The following is a 23,879-nucleotide window of genomic DNA, read 5'->3' as shown; positions in this document are numbered from 1 at the left end:
CCCTGCTGTCATTCGTTTAGAACAGGTTTTCTGACTCCAGGGTTATTATAACTAATTAGGTTTCCTAATGTGAAGTCAAACACTATCAACTCTCACCGGCATTCAAAAGCAAAAGGACAGTCTTCCAGGTCTGCTGTCGATTGTATAAAGTGCTGGTTTCCTTGAAATGTGCAAATGTAATTTTGACAAATGCAGAGCAGTTCAACCCCTCAAGGTTAGGAGCAACGGCTGAAGAAAATCCCTGACAACTTGGGCAACTACCAAAGCAACCAGGACTTCGATAATGCCTCAAAGTTGCCGCAGGCTGAGCACCATCATGGTACAATACATTTATGAAAAGATCCATTTAAAGAAGAAGGGGATGAAAATAATGAGGGGAGTGACAGGAGTACTCTACTTTTGTTTTTGTCTCATTGTAAGTTAAAATGTGTTTGTGATTATATGGTTCCCACTCACCTGTATAAAGAATGGGTTGATATGTATGTCTGGAAAATGTGTAAACAAGATGTAAATTTGTTGGTGGGATGATGTTTTGTTTTTTGGAATAATGATAGAATATTTAATAATAGAAATTTTGTGGTGTCAAAGACATTTTACTTTAAGGGCCATATGCAAACCAATTTCATTCAAACCGATAGAATTGAGCCACAAGCTTTAAATTTAAACTTCAAAATGTTTTCTTTGTTGTGGTGCAGAGTATATGTGATGTAAACATTGATATTTTTGTGAAAGAAAACAATTACAATGGCTACAATCTCAAAGTCAATTTTAATCAGAATAAATAAATAAAATGTATCCCCAAGGGGCAATTAGGTGGGTACAGATCCGCACATTGAATAAGAGGAAGAAAAACAAATTAAAAAAAGGTGCGTGGGCAAAAGCAAATTATATATTAGTGGTAGGTCTGCTACCAAGTAATAGTATGAGTAGTTGCTGCAGAGGTTGCAAAGGCAGTATTGTCCATATAAAACAGCAAGTATATTACCATTAAAAAAACCAGCACAATTTGCAGAAGGATATTGCACAGTGTAAAGGAAAAGTAAGAATGCATCTAACAACAACATTGTAAAATAGCACATGAGACAATATTGCACAAACTTTAAAGTTACTGTAACCCTTGGAGTTCAGGAGGAGAACAACATTGGAGGCAAAGGTCGCTCTCCTTCTCTGGATCTTACAGGCCGGACAACGGAACCTGTGATTATACCTTCTCAAGCTAAATAAAGTGAAATGTCCAAAAAATTAAAAATTCTTGGCATAGCTGTTGCATTATGCATGCTATTATTTTTACAATACCTTTTATGGCAGCATCACTGATATCTCAGCTCAGGTCTCAGTGCTTCGTTGTGTCCGCTACTCTTACAAGATTTGCTTTAAAAAGAAACATCAATGTTTGCTTAGAAATGTGGACCATTTGCTTAGTGCTTGCTTACGTTTGACACCCTTTGCTTCAGTGAATAGTGAGAGCCTACATATGCACATTTTCCAAACTTTTACATGTGTATGTTGTTATTCATTTCTTTCAGATGATGGATTTGAGTTAAACAAAAACATATTTATAATTGTCCCCACACAGACGATTCTCAATGGACTCACATGAGAGAGCAGCAGCTACCCCATCAGTAGCGACTGGAGGTGAGCATGTGATTCCCACCGGTAGGGGGCAGCGGAGACTCGCAGGATGCCATGGAGGTTGTTTTGTTTACTAATCTGATCCAGGGAGCTTCTCTTCCTTGTTGCAGGCAGCTAACCTACATTCCTGCTGACAGCAGAGATTCAGGCTGATAGGAGAGTGTGAGTGTGTGTGTCAGCTGACAGCTCTGTGATGCTAGCAGGTTAACTTCGGAGTTCGCCGCCGCGCTGCTTCAACGTCTATCAAAGTCTCGGCGTTTTGTTTTGTTCTGTATCGCTTTATCCAGCCAGTGCATTTTTTTTTCATCGTGTGACTCCGACATTGGTTATGTGGCTCACGCGACGACATTTCAAATGGAAACAAAGTGCGTGAGGTGTTATTAGCATTAGCATGTTAGCAGCTCGGGTGTAGATCCTCCCAGCCACCGCAGCTCGCGGCGCTGACAGTCGGTTAATCTCCCTGCAGCGGGTTTCTGCTTTAACTTGGAAGTTATGTGAACGCGGGCTAGTCGGGGCAGCTTATGCGAACATAAATGTTAGTTAAATGGCCAAAACCGAGCAGGGAAATGGACTGGGCGTGCGGGACGGCACGGACAAGCTGACAGATAATGGGGAACGCGGCGGTTCCGACCCAGGGGTGAACGGCAGTGCCATTGACGAGGAGAACCATGTGGACAAGTACGGGTTCTCAGGAGGAGCCCAGCAGGCCTCCGCAGCCGGGTAAGTGTCCTATATCACCACTCTGATTTACTTCAGCTCAGCAGGGTGTGTGGTAGCATGTCCTCACACTGAGGAGTGTAGATATGAAGACAAAATGTTCTTTATCTCACCCAGACTGCCCCACCAGTCTGCTTCAGGAATTCCCCCCCCCCCCCAGATTTCATTTGTCACCCCTTGACCTTGTTTCGAGTCCACATCGTGGTAGTGGTTGGCACTTTCACCTCATCAGGTTACCTGGTTCAATCCTGGGCATGAGGGTTTTTTTTGTCTGGGTGGAGGTTACATGTTCTCCCTGTGCGTGGGTTTCCCCTCCAGGTTCCCGGAGTTCCTCTCACAGTCCAAACACATGTTTTGAAGTGTTGACTCCAAATCGCTCTTAGGTATGTGTGTGGGTGTGTTTGTCTCTTTGTGTTTGCCCTGTGATGGACTGGCAGCTTGTCCAGGGTGTGAATGGCCTTACCTCTCAGCTGGGATCGCCTCCTGTACCCCACAGAGTGGATGGATGGATGGATGGATAGAAGCTCACAGGGTCACTGTCTGTTTACCAAGAGCAGTACACTCCTCTTTGGTTCAACAGAGGAGCAACAATTTAGACGATGAGAGACCTGCAAAATCTACTTTGATACCGAGACCTGTGGCCTCTGATTTGATGTAGCTTCAAATGTCTTACCTGGTATATGTCGCAGCTTTCAAGCTTGTATTGCTTCAATAAATTTAGGATGTGAAGCACATCAGATCTTCACAAATGTAAATGAAAAGAAAATTATATTCTCGATCTGTCTAATATTATTTTTGTTTTTGTTTTTTTAACAACCTATTGATGCAACACATGTTTTGGCTCCCCAGGAGCAACCGTAATACAGTGTTTTGCTCAAAAAGACAAATGGAATAATCTTTTAATCACATGATCTTGCAAGTTCCAGCTCACCTCACTTGCCACTGAACCAACGAGCCCCTGATAGATCACTCTTACTGTCAATTCTAGAGCCATTTATCCCCATATGTTTTTGGCTTGTGGGAGGGAGTCAAAGTTACCATATACTGTATCCACAGAGTCAACATGAAAACTCCACACAGAAAGTCCTCAAGGCCTGGACTCCAACTGGGAATAATATCGCTGTCATTTGAGAGTGCTAACCACTACAACAGCATGCTCTTTGCGTCACCGGCAGTGCTTGTTGTTTAAACTAATAGAGTTGGGACTTGACCACAGCCGAACAGTGCCGAGTTAATTTGTAACAGGGACAGCTGAGAGCCACATGACTGAAAATCGTGTATTAGTCAAGAGTTCAATATTTCATTTTTCACCAGAAATGTTAAGAAGAGAGAGAGAGCTGTCTTGCCATGTGTTTTTCTTTTAACTTGTCTAAAATGTTCAATCAGTACTTCCACTTTTTAATATCCAAGTGTCTACTTTTGTGCTGAGTGAAGAGTCGGTACATTTTCCCTTCTTTCAATAAAAGAAAGCCGTCTTGCAGGAAAAAAATGATTATCAGTGTTGTGGCTTTATCAACGGGCACCAAACAAAGTGAAACCACATTCTTCTGTGTTTGATTTCCTTTATTGATCTACAAAAATATCAACTCAGAAAAAGCTCAAAATTTATCGTCAGATATATTTTTTTTATTATTATTCTGAATGGAATCCATAGATAGACCCACCGCTCAGACTCCTCCTAAATCCCTGAATTTCCTCTGTGTCACTAAGCTCTTCTAGTTACTGTTTATTTACTGATTCCCAGCTTCGTGAATGCGGGCCCTCCTATTAGTTGTCTCATTCTATTTTAGTTTTCTGTGTCCTGGTGAAATGAAAATGGATTAAAATGTATTTTAAAGAGAAACTGAATTGAATCGATATTTTGAAAAAGTGTGGCACTTGTGTTTTAGTTCTGTTTTGAAGACACAATATAAAGCATCATTCTCAGGCTGTGTGAGATTATTAGATAAGATTAAGGTCATTATTTTCTTGAAGAAATGTTGCTGTTTGAATGTGTCAGTAAAGTAAGCGAGGTGTATGTCTACTATAAGAGCATCGGATATATGTGTATGTCAAAATGACAGCAGCCCTGTGGTGAGGTGAGTTAGTGTTTTGTGGAAGAGGTGAAGAGAACTGAACTAGGGGAAAGTTCTCCCTCCGCTTCCTGTTTTCCTTGTGTTTTGCTGCGGATGGCAAAGTGCTCCACTGCTTTGTCTGAGGGTCGGTTTCCTGCATGTACAAGGAAGGGATGAGCCAATGTCCCGCCCCCCTCCCATGACCAAAACCCCCATGTTATGAGTGGAAGAAGTCGCGGGGAACATTGGAGCGACAAAATCACAAAACTTTTACCAACTTCCTTGTTTCCTCTTCCCACAGAGCTGAAGAGGTCCATATTGATGTGCTGAGGCAGCGGGAGGCAAAATGGCTGGAGATGCTCAACAACTGGGACAAGTGGATGGCGAAGAAGCACAAGAAGGTCCGTTCATGAGCTGGAAATCTTCCTAGCACATTTTAATGGTCTGCATATAGACATAAACCTCCTTTTGACAAAGGCTCATGTGTCGTATGAAATGAATGTTTGATTGAAGACATGCATTTGTCTTCTCGAAATATAAATGTAGCTTGTAGCTGCCATGTCCTCTCTCCTTCATGCTCAGTCAGTCACAGTTCATCTCAGACGTTTGACCAGCTCAGTCAGATGGCTGCAATGTTATACCCATCATATTTCCTCGTGTGTCTGAGGACCTGATGCTGTAGTTATGCAGAACTCTGAACAACAATGAATATTAGACTTTTAGATCTATAAATCAGCTTGTTAGATATTCGGACAAATATGCTAATTTGATGACTCGGGTATGTTTTGTATCTTCATAGTATTACAATATGTCATAATAGTTTCCCTTATAATTTTTGAATTCTGCCACTTGTTGACTATGTATTGTGTAACAGGTGAAAGATCGCTGTCAGAAGGGGATTCCTCCATCCCTGCGCGGCCGGGCCTGGCTCTACCTCACGGGAGGCAAAGTGAAACGGGAGCAAAACCAGGGCAAGTTCCAGGTCAGTGAGGATTCATGGTCCCTGTTACTTACGTACCTACAGTATGTGCTTCACACACACATACATATTGACACACTTCTAATACAAGGCTTGCTTTATGACATATTTCAAGGTGCTTTACCAAAAATACATAGAAGAAGCAAAAATCACGTGCATATTAAAATTCTGTTCGCAGCATCAATTGATAGTTAAAACGATTTAAATGCAAATATAAAGCAAAAGCAGACAGCGATTTGAATGAATGAATTTATAGGTATTTGGATTTTCTACATGTGCATACAAAAATATATTAATCATCTTGATGACACGTAAAAAAGAAAACCAGAGGATGACATAAAAAAAAGTCATAAATAACTTATTTCCGTTGTGGTCCTCATAGATAAATAAAAAATAAAAAAACCATAAAAAATAGGGAAATAGTGACATTATATTAAACAATTAAAAACACAAAATTGTTCAAAAGTATGTTGATTCTGATCTGATTTCAGTTAGTAAGCTGTAGTGAGCAGTAGTGCTTTAAGTGGGTGTATGTATTGTGTTTGAAGTCGACCAGCATCACCTAGAAACCACAAACTGACACTTTGTTTTCTTTCTGCGAACTGACATGTCAAGAATCACAAACAGCATCAGTAACTGGAGTGCATCAGGTCCCAGTGAACTGTACATTTTACGTGTGTGATATGATGTGAATAACAAGGCCTGTGATTTCGGACATTACATGAATGGAGGAAATCATTTGAAAACACTTCCTGTAATGTTAAGGTAATTGAATAAATGCTGTGTTTTAGGAACTGGACGAGCAGCCAGGGGATCCCAAATGGGTTGACATAATTGAGAGGGACCTTCATCGACAGTTCCCCTTTCACGAAATGTTTGCAGCGAGAGGCGGTCATGGGTAAGCACTTCTCAAAGCAGAGTTTGAGGATTTTGACGCGTTTGTAAAAGCCGCTTATTTTCTGTATTTGTTTACATGTAGACAACAGGACCTGTTTCGCGTGCTGAAGGCGTACACTCTGCATCGTCCTGAAGAGGGATATTGTCAAGCTCAGGCTCCTATTGCTGCTGTTCTCTTGATGCATATGCCCGCTGAGGTACAACCACATGACACATTCTTCACACATGCGGGCAGTAAGAACATGCAGACTCCAGAGAGCCCTCAATGTATTCAAGTTGTTGGAGTTCTGCGTGGATACACATCCCAAATGTTGTTAGCTGTGATGGATATTTCCTTAAATTCATCCTTATTTACTTTTGTCTTTCTTTGTCCTAGGATGCTTTTTGGGTTCTTGTCCAGATGTGTGAAAAATACCTTCCTGGATACTACAGTGCAGGACTGGTACGTCAAGCCTTGTTGAACATCTTTACTGGAGCAACGTTACACATTCAGCATTTAGGACTTTGTGTGTGTTCCTGTATGTGTGTATACATGCTGTCCTCTGCACACAACATTATCTAAAGGGAAGACAATGCGTCTGCATTCAAAGTGCTTTATGATTCTAAAAGCCAAACAGAACAATTATAAGCCATTTGTCGTCAGTTTATGGAATCTGAACCTCGGATGTTTTCAGCTTTCTGGTATCCATGGTAACTGGCTGTCCTTGACCTCTGAGGCCCGCATGTCTCTGACACTGATACTCTGAAAGCCTAATAAGATGAGGTGTTGACCAGGCTGCAAGATAATCACACAATCAGATTATAGAAATACAAAAGAGTCTGTTCTCTCTCTCTCTCTCTCTCTCTCTCTCTCTCTCTCTCTCTCTCTCTCTCTCTCTCTCTCAGGAGGCGATCCAGCTCGATGGAGAGATCCTGTATGCTCTGCTGCGACGTGTCTCCCCCACGGCCCACCAACATTTAAAGAAGCACAAGGTGGAGCCCATCATGTACATGACGGAGTGGTTCATGTGTGCCTTCTCCCGCTCCCTGCCGTGGGCGTCAGTGCTTCGTGTCTGGGACATGTTCCTCTGTGAGGGTGAGACGCTGCCCACCATATTTCCAAATTCGCTTTGTGTCCTTTCAAAAGAGAGACGCCAGGAGGGCTTTGCTCTGCCATGATGAGTCCATTTAACAGAGAATATGTCCGTTGAGGAGCCACACGACACAAGAGCATCAGAGTTTCACTTTCAATAAACCCACATGGTGATATAACATGAAATAACATGTATTGTGATACTGCTGCCATGTTGCCTGATGTGCCGCTCTTCTCAGGAGTGAAGATCATCTTCAGAGTGGGCCTGGTGCTCCTGAAATGCATGCTGGGATCTCAAGAGAAGCTGAAGACCTGCCACGGTCCTTATGAGACGATGGAGCGGCTCCGAGCGATATCGCCGCAGTTTGTGCAAGAAACCTTCCTGGTGCACGAGGTACCGTTATCTTTATTGCTTTGCCCCTGAACCCGCTACACACTCAGCGGACTTTCTGCACGCGGGACTCCTCCTCAACTTTGCCCTCCTCGGGCTGCAGCGACCGCAGTGTGCAAATATTTAACTTGTGATGAATTGAGAAGCCAGACATTCCCTTGCATGGATTGAGACTGATAAAGACTGTTCTGCTTTAGGTCATCGAGTTGCCGGTGCAAGAGAAAAACATCGAGAAGGAACACTACGCTCAGCTGCGCCGCTGGAAGGAGACTCACGGAGATCTGCAATGCAAGTCTCCTCCCAGGATGCACGGCGCCAAGGCCATCATGGCCGCCGACCCGCCAAGCAGACAAGACCTGAGGCAGAACCCCACCATCATCGTAGGCTCCCCTCTTGTGCCGAACGCCGGCGGGGGGTATCCTGCGAACGGCACGGGGAGCAGCAGTGCTAAAGGTGCACACCTGAAGAAAGCCGGCCTCCAGTCTCCAGCTGATCACGGCGGCCAAGTCGACGGCTCGCCGCTCCTCAAACACAAGGTGGAGTCCAAAGAGAGTCTGAACAGTGGAGAACTTGACACCTACCTGTAGCAGCACAGAGTTTACAAACACGTCACTCCATACAGCCGTCGGTCTGGGGTGACGCTCGTCACAGTTTGCCTCACAGATCAAGATAAAAGGTTTATAATGGCTTCACGTGTCTGAAGCCGCTGAGATTTTTATTCACTGCAGGAGTATAAAGCCGCATCAGAGACACATTAAGGGATGAAATACAATCTATAGGATAAGAACCTACATTTTGAGGAGAAGGTTTGAATGTCTGGGCTGAAGACAATAATTCAAGCATAAATTAAATTGGAATAAGAATTAAAGCTGTAAGATTTTTTTTTTCTCATTGTTATTATTATCTTGATAATTTCACTTTGACTCTCAAAGTTTTATCTTCAATGCAACCTTCATAAATTCTATCAATAAAACAAAAAAAGTGGAATCTAAAAGGAATTATCAAAATGTGCGGTATTAAACACTTTCCCTCCAGGCAGCCTGCTCAGAAGCTCCTACTTTACTTTTACTCAACACATTTTTAGTGTCAAGTAACAATACGTGCTGCTACATTCTCTACCTTATTCACTAAAAAGTACAGCCAAAAGCTTTTATCGTGGCTGTACAGTATATTTTTAGAAACAGAAGGAAACTCAGATTTTTAGCAGCGACTTGGCTCTCATGTCAGTACAGATGTTTAAAATGAAAGTCGTGCTTTTATCACCTGCTTTGTTTGGAATGAAGTCACATTTTGTCCTAATCGATGAAATCTCTTTCAGAGCACTTTGCCTTTTTTGTTTTGTTTTGTTTTTAAATAGTCGTCCTTTTTGCTTCTATCAGTCTGTACATTGCCAACGCAGAGATTTGTAGTCGTCCCGCTTTGCTGCTCTCTGTCATTCGCAGACACACGGTTCAATAGTTGGACTTCACAGTCTCGACCTTCTGCGCTCCTTAGACTCGTCTGTGCGCTCCCTGAACACTAGGGGGCGTCCTGACATCAAGCAGCACCATGGACTGATCTCACGTGAAGGGAAAAAAAAAAAAAAAGGTGCAGGGATGTTTTGTGTCACGAAGCCAAAGATTTATAATGCTCCTAAAGTAAAATCCAAGGAAATTAAGTCAGTCGACTCGTCTTACAGTGTTGGACTGTTTTCAGTATAAGAGAGTTTATATTTATGGACATGTGATTGAAATATGGTAAATGTTGAAGAATGATGAAATAGATTTTTTTTTGTACTATAATATAAAGGTTTGTGGATCTTTTGATATAAAATGTTAAATGACACGGTGAAAGAAGGTTTGTTTTTTGTTTTTTTAATGTCAGACGTAAAACATTTTTAATTCAAGAAAAAGTAGGTAAAGCTGGAGTTTGTGACGATACAAATAAAATCTACATTTTCACCATGAAGTAAAGCAAATGTATGTATGAATTAGCTTTGAGTGTGGACACTGATCTAATCACCTTTGCTGCAAATAAGAAATCATATATAGCGAATCCAATCAACAGTTACAGTTTAGGAATAAACGCTTTTTACAAGCAGTCGCACAAGTTACCGTTCATCATGTCGCTGAAACGGTTGTGGGTATAAAACCGGAGGTGTTTCTTTATGGTGCCGGTTTAATCCTGTATAAGTTGGGAGCTCTGTTAACTTGCCATGTGTCCTCTGAGGCTTTAGATGTTTAGGGGTACAATTCTGACCTCATGACCAAACGGATCATCACCCGGGTGTCTGTTGGGGGAAGCTTTGGGTCTGAAGGATGAGGGATTGTACAGGTTCTCTTTGTTTGTTGGTGCATTTAAAGAAAAAAAAGTGTTTCAGTACTCGTCTGAATAATAGAAAGATGTAAAGCAAAGGGTGGAGCTGTGGGGGTCAGGCCTTTTCTTTTTTTAAGTTTTCAAAAAAAAGTGAAAAATAATATAACCAGATGGTAAAACTCTCAATAATTTTAATAAAAACAAAAAAGTGAATTTGTGTAATAGAGATGAAGAGTCACTGACGATAGAGAGACTTACTAAATTCTAACGACCACAAGAAGGCTGAGAGTTTATTAAAAGTCAGGTTAATGGTGCAAATGTACCAACTTGTTTTCTAAACATCTGAAAAAAAAAAGAAAAGAAAAATCCAAAAAGGGAAAAGGAGAGATTTGATGTGCTTGAAGCTCTGAGGGGTTCATCCTCCCACACCTTGAAAACGTCTGATGGTAACCCTGTCACATCATTTAGATATTTCTACACATTCAAAGAGTTGATTTTAAAAGGAATTCAGTCCGGGGCTTGTAAATGTGCAACTCGTTTTGTGGATGTACTCCATTTTCATGTTTTTCTCATTTTCATTTCAAATCATCTCATATCTAAATGGTGTCTCTTTTCTTTCTTTCTTTTTTTTTTTTTTTTTTAACAAATTGCTTTCAAATCAATAAAACTTAAAACAGTTTGAACTTGCAGATCATTTTTCCCCACCCTGAACTGTCCCTGTTTTTACCATTAAACAAAGAAAACGAGACAAGAGGGAGAAAAAAAAAAAAAAAAAAAAAAGAAGTGTCCCAGAGACAGATCCGAACAAACGGTGTTTGAACGCACCCCCTGCGTTATCATTCAGCACCCTCACACCCGCCTCCTGCGCCCACGCAGCAGCAGCAGCAGCAGCAGCAGCAGCAGCAGCACACTTCCTCGGACACCTGTTTCTCCGGCTCTTTCAGCTCTTTGAGGAATTTGCATCTGAAATGGGTTGAATTCCCACAGCGCGGTCCAGAGCGCCTCGCGCAGCCACTCGCTCTTTGCTCCCTGAATGGAGGCTTCTTGCGCCGCACATACAGGCCTTCTTATTCTTCCTGCTTTTTTTTTTTACCCCCCCCCCCCCTCCCCCCCTTTATAACCACATTCAGCTGCGGCCCCAAGAACATGACGGCCAGGAGTCTTGTCCTTTACATTCTAATTCACTGGGACCGGCGGCGTTCTCGACACTGTGGGGATTTAAGTCGGGGAGGCCTGGATGAGGGAACACTGATGACAATCCACTTGGTGGAAGTCATTAAAGAGAATTCCTGCTTCTTCGCAGCCGTCACTGTGGTGGTTTCCATCACTGGGATTTTGCATTTCTGTCCTGACTCATCATCTCCTTTGTGGGCTTCTTGCGATCCCGAAACAATGGCTGCCTGTCCGCCCCCTTCTTGAGCCAACCCCACCCCGCCCCGCCCCGCCCCACCCCGCCCCACCCTGCCCTGCCCTGCATCCCCCACCTGCCCCTCTTTCCCCCTGCGCCGTGCTCGGTGACACTGGCGAGACTGGAGTCCAGACTGGAGAGGGTGTAATAGAAGAACTTGTCTTTATGGCTAATCTGCCGAGGGAGGAGGAGGAGACGTGACCCAGACGTGCCCCCATATAACCGCGCTCGCAAAAGAGCTGAGCTGAATTCCGAGTATTTGTGGTATAAAAGCTGCTTATTGAGGCAGCGTGAGGTCCGTCAACATCTTGGTACTTTCAAAAAAAAAAATAGAAAATACCACGGACACCGGCGCATCTGTAAAAGTTCAAATGGCATTGTGATGTATTACACGAACTGAAATATTCAAGGATTTGTTTGTTTGTTTGTTTATAATTTGAGCATATTATTCATGAAAAACAAAACATCAGAGAATTTTTCTTCTTTTTCTACATGAACTCAGTTTTATGATGTTGTATGTATATGACTTCAGAAACAGACATAATTACCTTTTCACAGACGTTTCTTATGTTTTTCATATCTCATTGCAGAAAGATTTTGCTAAAATATTAACTAATGAACACATTTAAATGAAGAAAAAAAATCCAAACTTAAAAATCTACACTCCACACTGGAAATGGTGCAAATAAACCAAATTAGCAATAAGTACTCACTTCAGCTTAATTTCCCTGACCTGAAGTATCAATATATGAATTTATTTGCTTACAGCAAATATTACTTCTATTTAAAAAAAAATAAAAAATTATAATAATTACAGTAATGTGACAAGCGAACTGTCACAAAGCATTAAAAATGCTGTCACCTCAAAGTCTACTTGGGAATCAGCCGAAATCAGAAAAAAAAACAAAAAACAAACTTCAGTTTCATATGAAAGAGTTTCACAGTCATAAAACCATTTCCGGGATTTGAAGCTTGCAACTAAGAAGCCCAATGAGAAAACGTTGTAATCGTGATTGTTAATAGTGGAAACAAAAGAGAAAAGAGCAACCTGGAGTTGTGCTTTGACCCTGGATCATAAACCAAACACTGAGATTTGATATGGTATGGGAGCACATCAAGGTATAGTCAGGATATTTTGTGTACGGGCATTGAAAACAGAGAAAATCATTTGAAAGTTGGTCAATCAGTCAATTCTACATTCACACTTTAAAAAGGGGAAATGTTTTGACGTTTTAATTGTGATTATCATTATTAGCTATGTCTGATCTTACGAAATACTGTAATATTTTAAAATACTGGCCTGTTTATTTACAAGACGTCTAAGCTAAAATTATGTAGAATTGAACAATTATATTTCAGTTTTTGTGTAAGAAATCTAAAATATCTGGGAGTTTTACTGAGTTAAATCAAGTGAGGAATGAACTCTATTGTATACATGTTGACATGTATTTGTATTCATATTAATCAAGATTTTGTTTTTACCAATTTATAATATAACGTCCAGTGCTGTAGAATGATAAATGCCAAGCAGCCCAAAAAAAAACCTTTAAATAACAGCGCAAGTCATTTTGAGAAAATATAAGCACCATTTATTTCCCGCCCATCTTAGAAATGCCATTTCACAGAGGCCAAGTTGCCACTGAACCCTTGTTCAGACTGAAAATAGTACAGTGTTTTTAAAAAACAACAACCAACAACATATGGGGCTATGTTGGTGCAGACGTGTCGCGACATGCACTGGCAAGAAGATGAAACCTGATCCAGGAAGTCCAGTTGGAGAAATGCCGTGCATGAGCTTTTAAGACTCGTCGGACACAGAAACACAACACGTCGTTTTATCAAGCGGGATTATACCACCGTGGAAAGTCACAATCGTTTTTTTTATCTCGATTACCAGCAGGTTAATTCACTGACTGAAGACCCCCAATGGTTCAACACACACTGAAGCAAGTAATCAAAAGTATTATAAAGGAATAAATAGAACCAATCCCTTTTCTGTAGAATCCATCCGTTAATCCCCGAACACATCAAACAGAGAAAGACAGTCACAATCACGATCACAGTCGCACCTTACGGGCAGTTTAGATTCACTAATTAGCCTCGAATGCATGTTTTTTTGGGACTGTGGGAGAAAACCTGAGAACAACGTGAAATCTCCACGCAGGAAGGACCCCAAGCTGAACCTGGACATGAGCCAGGGACTTTCTCACCAAGAGGTGATAGTGCTAAAACTGTGCAGCCTCAAAATGATCCATGACCTGCAGAATAAAAGCAGAGCGAGCAAGGTTTATTTCTGTAGGGCTATTCAGGCACAAGGCCATTCACATTCAAAATACATTCTAACAGAGTGATTAGGAAAGACATTAAAAAACCAATAAATAAAGTCAAAGTTTTATTAAGATAAAGGTAATAAAATAACTAAATGTATAGTTTGTTGGAAAAACATGCGGATCCTAAACTAGTTTGTAATCCGGTAGATGAAAGATGTTAAGTTACAGATTCTGTTTCTTAGTTTCCACACAAATCTGAGTTCATTAAATTCTTCTTGAATGTTGTTTAAGGAGACAACAACTCATAACTGATACAGTTTGTACTTCAGGGTTCGGGTTGGTCGAGTTATTCTAGTAATACCTATTAATAAGACTTTTGATTTCAGGGAAAAACCTCATTCCAACTTGTAATGAAACTAGTATTTTAAGCTACCCACGTGAAACTAAAAGTTCCTCTTAGCATCTCAATGAATCAAACTTACATTTTAAGAACAATCTTATGAGTCATACTCATGAAAACGTGAGTTCAGAACCATAGATCCTGAAATCCAGTTTTAAAGTACAGTGGAGATCCACCACCTGCATATTGTCCACAAACTCCAATCAGAATGAGTGAACCCACTCGCTACTGAACATTTTGTTGATATCACGCGTTGTACATGATGAGCCGCTGAGAAACACTTGTCTAAAACTCTTTCACAATTTTCAGAGTAAGTGCGTCGCCGTTTTTTTTTTTTTTATAGCTGAAATCCTCTGCTTCTTTCAAATACTCCTACTCTTATAATACTTGAATACCCTGCCATGCTGCCAGTTAACATAATAAATCACGAAATGCTCCTCCAGTTTGTTTTGATATTGACCTGTGCCATTGTGTGTATATTTTCTTTCTTAAATTGCATTTTAATGTAAAATCAACCCAAAAGGATTCTGTATCTCGGTTCCTTAAAAAAAAAAACTAAAATAAAATAAAACGACTTCACTGAAAGAGCTTTTCCTGACTGCGTTTTAACTTTTTCATAAATGAGGTTTTCAAAACAGAAACTATTTGAAGAGTTCCCGTAGCAATAGGGATTTCATTTCTAGACTATGGACACACCAGATAAGACATGGCAAAGAGAAGTGGACCCTGAATTAAACATCGGGGACATTTCTGCTTCCTGAACATGGATTCAAATACGCTGCATGATTTCAGTTCCTCTTCGCAGACAAAATTAACCTCTTTCTTTCTGGTTGGTTTTCATATCTGCAGCGCACTCAAGTAATATGCTTGTGTAATCAGATATGCCACACGTGATGACTCTTTCTACTCCGGGGGCTGTTTATGGGGGCCGGCGATTACAGTGAGGTGGATGATCTCACAAGGCCATATGTGTGAAGCGTCTGGGAGATTATAGTCTGGCTTCATGAGCTGCAAAGCCCCTCTAAAGCTTTTTGGTAACAAGGACTGAGGGTCTGCAGCTTTATAACCACCTGCCATCCCTTGTCAGACCCTCTGCCCAATGGGGTGATTCGATGTAGGGGTAGAAGTCAAGATGTGTGGAGAAAATAAAGACAACCCTGGAAAATATGGCGTTATTTCTTTTGAACTTGTGAGAAAGGATGTTTCTAAGTGCTTCAGAGCCATTTAAAGATGTAAAACCAGACAAAATTAAAGGTCTATCAGGAAAAAGCTTTGCCCCGCCCCTCAGAGAGATACTTTTCCATAATCTCAGATCCAGGTCAGAAAAGTCATTATCAGGTCTTGAACTTTGGGGCACCAGCAGGAGCCCTTTTCTGATGACACGAGAGTCCCAGAGGACTAATTAGGGGCCAGCAGGTCACTGCAACATGGAGGAACACGTGGAGGACGAAAGACGACGAGTCAGTCAAAGAAAGACGTGACAGAAAGAAGTGTTGGAATGTTTCAGCATCTAAAACGGAGAACAAGAGTTCTTTCAATAGTCTGAAAGTAGGGAGATAAAACAGTGGATGATTGGTTCATGCCAGTGGAAGATCATAGGAGGACAAGAGCAGGACTGAAATACAAAAATAATACTACCAATGCTTGAAACTTGGGTTGCAACCCCAATATACTCATCAATACATTGAGCCTCATATAAATATAATCCGTCTCTATTATAGCCTCTAAAAAGAGTACATCCAAGAAACCCAGGACGGCTCCTTGAGGAACTCCACCTGCGATAACTTTAGAGTTTGTGAGTTAGCTGGATGAGACAGGCATTCTAAAATCTACTTTTGTGTGCCTAAAGTCACTTAAAAAAAAAAAGTAAATCCTAATGTAATTCTCCATTCAAATGAATGCTTGTGACAGTTTGAGTCAATGATCAGATACACACTACAAGGACAAGCCAGAGTTGCGTAATTATTGAGGATTTTATGGAAAAGGTTTTTTTTAATGGGAGAGTAATGCTAATTTATATTGGATTGGGGGTTGATATGGAGGGAAAAGACATTTTATGGTTTATTTATTTGATGCGTCTAAAGGGATTCACTAATCACTGATGAATGCTTCACGTTAAACACGACCATTCTCCTTCTTAGTCAAACGTAAACAACAAAAAACAAAAGCTGGCGTGATGCACATCAACCTGCCCACGATATACAATTAGACCCTCCAGTGTTTCTGAAAAACAGCTTTGATGAATCGTTTCAAGTAGCAGAGCTGCACGTGCGGGGCAGGAAGCCGACTGGAAGGTGTCGAGGGTCAGACAGATGCTCAGTCAATGGGCAGTGGACAGGAAGCGTGTGTGTACCCTGTTACGGCTGCGCTCAAGATAACAGTAGCTGCACATCCAGCCCGAATAATCCCAGATGCATCAGCTTCTGACTGCCGGGTTATGATTTGTAGCTGGAAAGAGATAACTCACACCTGTTGGTTCCAGATGGGGATGCCCCAATCCTCCATTACAGGAGAATACCAGCTGAATGATAAATGAATCATTGTGGGACTGATTTATGCGGCTTAGAATTCAGGCGATATGAAAAGGTACTTCTGGCCCAGCTGAATGACTAAAGCAGTGTAGTATAAAAGATCAAGCAGATAAGTTCACTTAACAAACTCACAGTTAAAATAATATAGAAAAGCATGTATTCTCAATGGGAGATTAAGTCTTTTCACTTCTTTTGGAGTCAAACTGTCATTATCTAAGAAACCAGCTATAATAGAACCCATTTTCCCACAATGTTGTGTCTTTTCCTTTTCATTTCAAAGTGTTTCATGTTAGGTTAACACGGCTACTGGTTACATACTAAACAGACTCCAAAGCTATCAGGTTTTCTTTTTTTGGGGGACCCTGTCGTGACCTTTGAACTGTTCAACAAACTTCTCTCTAACTGAAGATCTCTTCTACACAACGTGCTGCCGCTTTTGTAGGTTTGACAATCTCTTGATGTGCCTTAGTGTTTCGGTCTGCATGTATTTCAATCTTTTTTTTTATTTTGTGCCGATTAACTTTGAAAATAATTCCAGCCGACAGGAATTATTTCAAAGAATCAGTTGCATTCAGGCAGAAGACTCTAGTGGCAGGCAAAATATTGACTTGCTGAGTGTGTTATTAAGCTGTGTTGTTGTTGTGGCCAGATATTGATGCTAAAGCTGTCAAATCATGTCGTATCATTAGTCTATAAAGCTGACATACCGAGAGAAATTCTCCATAACTCCATAACAATACTGACAGCAGCAGCAGCAGCAGCAGTTCTTTGTGGTAAAAGTTATTTTCCTAAATAATAGTAATGTTTCCTACTATTGGTAGCGGCTGAAATGTCATCCAGAAGTGCAATCTGTCTTTATTGTTCAATGTAGAGTCATTTGGTTGTAAATTATATACCAAAACACTATTTTAACTAGGATAGTAGTCATTTTAACTGATCTGTTGGTTGTTTATGTTTTCAGTGACTGCAGTCCTGTTTTCTCTCACTCCATGTCTTGTAGTGTCGCGTTAAGTTGTCCTACGTGCCTTGTAAAGTTCATTTGGCGCTGTTTGTGTTGCATGTTTATCTCTTCACCGGGGATGTTTGTTCACTCGGCCGTGCAGTGTTGATGCGGTTGTGTACTAATCTGTATTGATCTGAAGTCACTTCCTGCCATTGTTGTGTCACATCCCCACTGTCTCCTCTCTTCCTGTCCATCAAGTCCTCTCTTTCCCCCCGGCAAGGAAACTGGGGGGGGTGGGGGGCGTCAGAGAGGATGCACAGAGGTGGGGTGTGGTGGGTGGTGCAGGCGTGCAGGAGAGAGGCGGCATGCCTGGGCTGAGAGCGCAGGCGGTCTGTAATAACACTTAAGAGAAACATTAAGACACTCTGCCGTGTGTAGCTGACTTTTATTCATTTAAAACCACGTTGCATGTCACCATCGGACCTTTGACACACCGAGTATCAAAACTGCTGTAAACAAAATGTGGATCATTTTCAGTACTGCATGAGATGAGTTCTCTTTTTTTATTTTGTTGGGTTGTTCAGCGGCTTTAGCTGATCCCAGCTGACGAGGTTGACCCAGGCCAGGCCATCAGTCCATCGCACAGCAAACACAGAGAGATAAACAGTCACACTCACTCACAACTTAGAGTCACCAGTTAACCTTGAACATATGGTTTTGGAATGTGGAAGAAAACTTTGTACAAAAGAGCCTTCAAGCCCAAACAGAGCTATTGTTACTATGAAGAGAGAGTATTACCCACTACACCACTGCGTGACCCATCATTTATTCCAACCAACGTTTAAACTCAGCTTAACTTAGGTAACCATACTAACCCGAGTTATGATTTCTGGCCCTTTAAAAAAAATAATTAACCTTAATAAAATGATAAATGGATTTCACTTAACCTCAAAATACTTTAAATACTACAAATCATGGTCACATACACACACCAATGGAGGCAGCTGTCATGCAAGGCACTCAATCCATCCATTGGTAGCAGGTTGGGGTTCAGTGTCTTGCTCAAGGACACTTCAACATACGAACAGGGGGAGGTGGGGATTTGAACCTACAACCTTCTGATTAAGAGACAATCCACTCTGTTGACCGAGCCACAGCGGCGCCAATCTTGAACAAAGGATCAGGTTTGTAACTATTCTGAGGCTCAAAGAGAGAATTAGTCAAATCAGGAAATGTTTTTTTTATTTGCTGTTGTCAAGAGAATTTGATGTGACGTTCATGATTTTTCTTCTGTGATTCTTTGATTGCTTTTCTTTACTGGATCAACTAGTATGCGGTGGTCGCTTCTGCTAGAAACCCTCAGATGTGTTGCTTCTTTACGACCGACAGTTCCAATGTGCAAACTTGGAACAAACGATAAGCTTTTTATTTGAAGCAATATAAAGGAACATATGTTTTCTGTTGTGGGCACTGACACATTAAATGAGGCAACGTACAATGGAGACGTTCCATTAATATAGGATGTGTGAGTGAGAAGAAGTAAGGGATGTTATGTGGTAACACACACAGGCAGGTGACCTCATAGCCTGATATAATTGAGACTAACGACAAAAGCACATGTGCATCGGGACCTTCGGTTTGAGGTTACAATAGCTTATTGTATTGCGTCCAGTGTAGTCATGGCTGTTACATAGTGTGTGAACATGTCAAACTCGGTAGTGTGTTTTGTGCACTTTCGAGTGTGTGTGCACATGTATGTGTGTGTGTGTGTGTGTGTGTGTGTGTGTGTGCCTTTTGCAACCTTGAAACCAAGCAGAGGGCTTGTGTTTCCAAAAACTCTGTGAAGTTCGGACAGCCATAAAGCTCTATAAAAAAGTTCACATTACATGTGGGAGTTAAAATATTCAGTCACTTTCTAAATCCTGCAGCACAGCAGCGCACTGTTCCTGGACTGTTCTACTGTTCTCTGACACATCACTGTTTCACATAGTTTTTTTTTTGGGGGGGGGGGGGGGGGGGGGGGGGGGAATCACCATTGGATCCAGTAGCAGTACAGAGGAAGAGGAAGAGTGTTTTCCCGCCTTGCTCCCTGCAGGAGGAGGGACATGTAGGTTTAGACTTTTCTGCAGTTTTTGTGTTTAGACTGCAGGATAACACAGACTTTAGACATTTATCTTCTCAAATGCTTCATGTTTTAATGTCCTGGACATCTGGAGTTATTTTCTGAATGTGTTGAGTTTCCTTCCTCATCTTCAGATCCATAAAACCACTGACTCTTCAATTAATAAATCCTCCAAACTTCCCACTTTAAAGCCACCATTGCTTTGTATTTCTGCATGTTTCAACAGGGCGTGGGTGATTTTGTGTTTTTAGAGACATCTGAGAGATCTGGGAAATGTAGAAAAGAAAAACAGAAAGTGATGTAATCGAATATGTCAGCAAATGAGTGACTAATAAAGTAAATGGGTCATTTTTGATAACCTTTATCGTTTCCATTCTTCCCTGAGAGTTGCAGTGTTAAACAGTGTGCAGCCTGTCATTTATGCATACAGCTTTCACCCACAGTTAATTTGTGTGTTGGTTACGTTTTGCTTTTTGAAAATTGAGACTCATATTACTTGTGCATTTCACTTTTACTGCCGTCGTACTTAGAATAGATTTCCTCTTTTGGAGAATGTGCAACCTTAAATTGTGAGATTGTCTGCCTCTGTGTGTGTGTGTGTGATGGGTTTCTGATGTTATTAAATATGGATAGATGGACAACCTTAGAAGTTAGTGAGTAGTTTGGAGTATTTTGAAAAGAAATTGTACCTCTTGAGCTTTGTTTCACTCCGCTCTTGGTTAGAATATGTTATGTGACTGTTGATTTCAGTAATTAGTTTAGTCATTGCCTTCATTTGTAAATAAAAATCTGATTTACAAGAGACAACACCCTCACAGATCCGATTTATAACTGCCATCCTCTCTAGACATCTGCCTTATCTTAGAAATATTTTGCCTCCTACCTCAGGAGTTTGCGCAGGTCACCAAATAAACAAACCATACCGCTCTTTATCCTGTGTCAGACAGAAGGCAAATACAAGCACTGATACATCTCCCTGCCAGAGTAAACAAATTACGGTGTCACCTTTCTGCCTCGGGTGATACACGAGCCTCTCAGTTTTGTTCCAATTAAAACTCTTGGCTGGCCTTCCATAAGAGAAGATGAGACCCCCACCCCCCACCCCACCCCACCCCAAAGTAGGTTTCTCCACTGACCTTGAGTGAGTTCATGCAACAGTTATTTATACCTTTTTGTGCAAACTGTCAGGGATTTCCCTCTGCTGCACTCATATTTCTTTTTGAAAAATACAGCATTTGGCTGCAGGAGACAACAACACGCTGAAAGCAGGAAGGTTTCTGTCAACAGGCAATTCCGGTCAGCTGACCCACAGACGGTCAATGAAATTAGACCCCTCACACGTGATGGTCTCGACAGAGTACTACTACTACTCAGAAGATAAAACTACTTGATTTAATTGGTGTAACTGCATGTCAGGCCACGAAAGCTGACACATCTTTTATTCCAGACTTTTAATCCATGCATAAACTCTTTCGGAATTCACAGTATGTCGAGTAGTAGCTGCTGCTGATCTTGAGGTCTGACTGAGTGTCGTGTCGCTGGGTCATCAGGGTCATAAAGTCATGAAAACATCTTGCTAAACTGAATCAGGGCCGAGCACTGCTGTGATGTACACGGGACTGAACGGCTGCTGCTTCCTGGCCTTCGACAAAAAAGGTCCATCAGCTGGACAACATGCAGGACCTGCACACGTTTCTTTATAAAACTCTTTATCTATGGCAGGAAAGGCAAAGTGGACAAAATGATGACATACAACTGTGAATCAAGGGCAGAAATAAAATTGAAAACACAGTCCTTTTTCAGCACTGAATCATTATAATGTATAGAATTGGAATGATTATGACCTTTCCTGTAGATGTAAGTCTATATCAGAAGAATGTGTTGCAATCTCTTTAAATAAACAAAATGTTTTTGCAAAAATACCGATATCGGAAAGTAAAGTTTTGGGTGATATTGTTTGAGTGTGTATGTACGGAGTATGTGGTGCTAAATCCGCAGTTCAAGACTTTTAGACAAGTGAGTAAAGTGGTCTTTGTATTGGCTTTTGTGTTTGACATCTTGGCGTCAATCACCTCCTTCACCTCGCCGACAGGGAGGAGTGGAGGAGTGAACAGATGGTTTCAGCCTCCTGGAAGTGTTGATTGTGACGACATCCTGATAATTAAACCTGAATATGAGACTGCAGATTTGATGAGTAATGTCAGCGGTGCTGATGGCTCAGTATTCGCCTCTGGGTTGCCACCTGCTCTCAGGTGTTCTGTCGGGCGTGTGATAACAAGAAACGAATTCTCTGAGCGGTGCGCAGGTCTGAGTCAGAGCGGATCACATGTGAAGCATCCAGGAGTCAGCTGTCTCACTACGGGGGGCGGGGCTGCTCTGTGCATGTGGTCTGACAGCTTAACACACACATCAAACAACTGTCAGACCCCGACCAGCAAACACACACACACCTAAACAACAAGAACACACACCTCATGCTCTACTGGTGGTGCAAGTGTCACCAAACCAGACTCATAAAGACGCAAACACACGAGGTCACGATAAAAGATCAAAGTGATGCTGCGCAGCGCTGCAGACGGACTGACACTGCAGCACTGTGTGACGTGTCTCCATGTCTTTGTGTAGCGTCGGAGGAACGTCCACACACTCTTCTCCATGCTGCCAGTGATTCAGTGGTTTGTGTTGATTGAATTGAACGAAGGGAAAGGATGAACGCTGATATGCCTCAGTGTGGTTAAATAAAAGGAACGTCACGGTGCCTTCATGGTGTGTGGTTTATAGCGGAAGGCCACACATGAGAAGACAACACCAACAACAATCAATATGAGACACAGGTGGGCAATCAAGAGGAAAAACAAGCTGAATGTTGTGAGAACAGGAGCTCTGGTATGCTGGTAGCAAGGATGGATGCTCTGCTACAAGACTTAGCTCAGTCCAATCGGAAGTTGTCCCTCCTAAAAGCTAAAAATAAAAGGTTTTGGGACTTTTGTCTCTCGGAGGTCATCCTTGCAAAACAACTCCTCTCATTTCATTTTTGAGAAACTTGATCCGTAAATGACGATAAGTGGATTCTGGGAATGTGGGTGGACGACAGCTTTATTCACATCCTCATCAACAAATGTGGCTAAAAACAGATCACTATGCCACCAGAGTACAGATAGGAAACTTGCTTTGATTCATTCGTTCACTCCACTTTGCTTTTTTTTCCTGTTCTGGCCAACATCCTGCAGCAGCGAGAAGACGTTCGAATGGAGGCACACAATCACTTGGGTTTTGATGAACAAATACAGCCGGCTCACATCACAATAACTGGCAACAACAAGTGGTTCCCTGAGGGTAAATGACGTTGGTGACAGCAGAGGATACGGGAATAAATCCTCATCTTGATAATCAGAGGATGGGTGAGATGGCCAAAGCAGAGAACTGGGAGAAGGAGGGAGGAGGCAGAGTCCGAGCGGTGGAGGAAGGGATGGGTGGAGGATGAATGCTGAGTGATACAGTAGTTGTGTCTAAAGGTCGGTGCCCTGGCGCCACGGCTGCCACTTTGCTGAGAGACGGAGCAGACTGCAGACTGAGACGTCCCACCTGGGACAGAAAAATACAATGAAGATGAGAAACGCAGACCAGAAGACGTCTTAAAAGAGTTCCCCTCCCTTTTTTCCCCAGTTAAGAGCTTTTAAAGTTTAGAATATCAACTTGATTAACACAAGCTGGACACTTTATAAACTCCCCATTTGTGCTAAAAATCAGCAAGACGTGAGATTAATCGTTACGTATAAAGGAGGGACAATTTAGTATTTTGAAGGACCATAAAAACACATCCCAACTTAAAATCATAACTATGAAGAAACATTGGATGTGCTAATAATAAAACGTCAAGAATCAAACGTTTCCTGTCATTATATTTAATGTTATTACAGCTTAATCTCGTGGTCAAATAAGGAACTTAGTTTTGAGGTTTTCAGAGGAAACTGAGAAGCAATTGAAGGAAAGCGTGTTGTACAGGCACGTTTCTGCAGGGTCACTTTTCTATATGCCCGTTTAACACAGATTGCATTAGTAGATAAAAATATTGTGGTTAATGCTGCGATATTTGCTGCTGCAAGCTCTCAGACATTTCTCACTCAGCCAGTCGGAAGCTCACAGTATTTAGATATAAATATAGAGA

At 41.6% G+C, this 23,879-nt stretch overlaps 1 protein-coding gene across 1 annotated transcript; it reads left to right on the top strand.

Annotated features, from left to right (window-relative positions):
- The first annotated feature begins 1,659 nt into the window (after positions 1–1,659).
- Positions 1,660–10,716, top strand: LOC308117556 (TBC1 domain family member 10A-like). The gene is made up of 9 exons (XM_080476502.1): positions 1,660–2,352; positions 4,705–4,804; positions 5,278–5,385; positions 6,174–6,280; positions 6,362–6,476; positions 6,656–6,721; positions 7,165–7,354; positions 7,591–7,745; positions 7,940–10,716. Exons 1-9 carry the CDS (start codon positions 2,177–2,179, stop codon positions 8,327–8,329), a joined length of 1,407 nt encoding a protein of 468 aa, XP_080332628.1. The 5' UTR covers positions 1,660–2,176; the 3' UTR covers positions 8,330–10,716.
- Positions 10,717–23,879: the final 13,163 nt, after the last annotated feature.

The sequence above is a fragment of the Lipophrys pholis genome (genome assembly GCF_963383615.2).
Source record: "Lipophrys pholis genome assembly, chromosome: 12".
NCBI classification, from domain to species: domain Eukaryota; kingdom Metazoa; phylum Chordata; class Actinopteri; order Blenniiformes; family Blenniidae; genus Lipophrys; species Lipophrys pholis.
The sequence above is the reverse complement of the archived record's forward strand: the minus strand, read 5'-3'. Positions and strand labels throughout refer to the sequence as shown.

Excerpts from the sequence above, each read along its gene's own strand:
- LOC308117556 (XM_080476502.1), top strand. The coding sequence starts at position 2,177 with ATGGCCAAAACCGAGCAGGGAAATGGACTGGGCGTGCGGGACGGCACG. Across the intron at positions 2,353-4,704 it reads CAGCAGGCCTCCGCAGCCGG|AGCTGAAGAGGTCCATATTG; the intron begins GTAAGTGTCCTA and ends CTCTTCCCACAG. Across the intron at positions 4,805-5,277 it reads TGGCGAAGAAGCACAAGAAG|GTGAAAGATCGCTGTCAGAA; the intron begins GTCCGTTCATGA and ends ATTGTGTAACAG.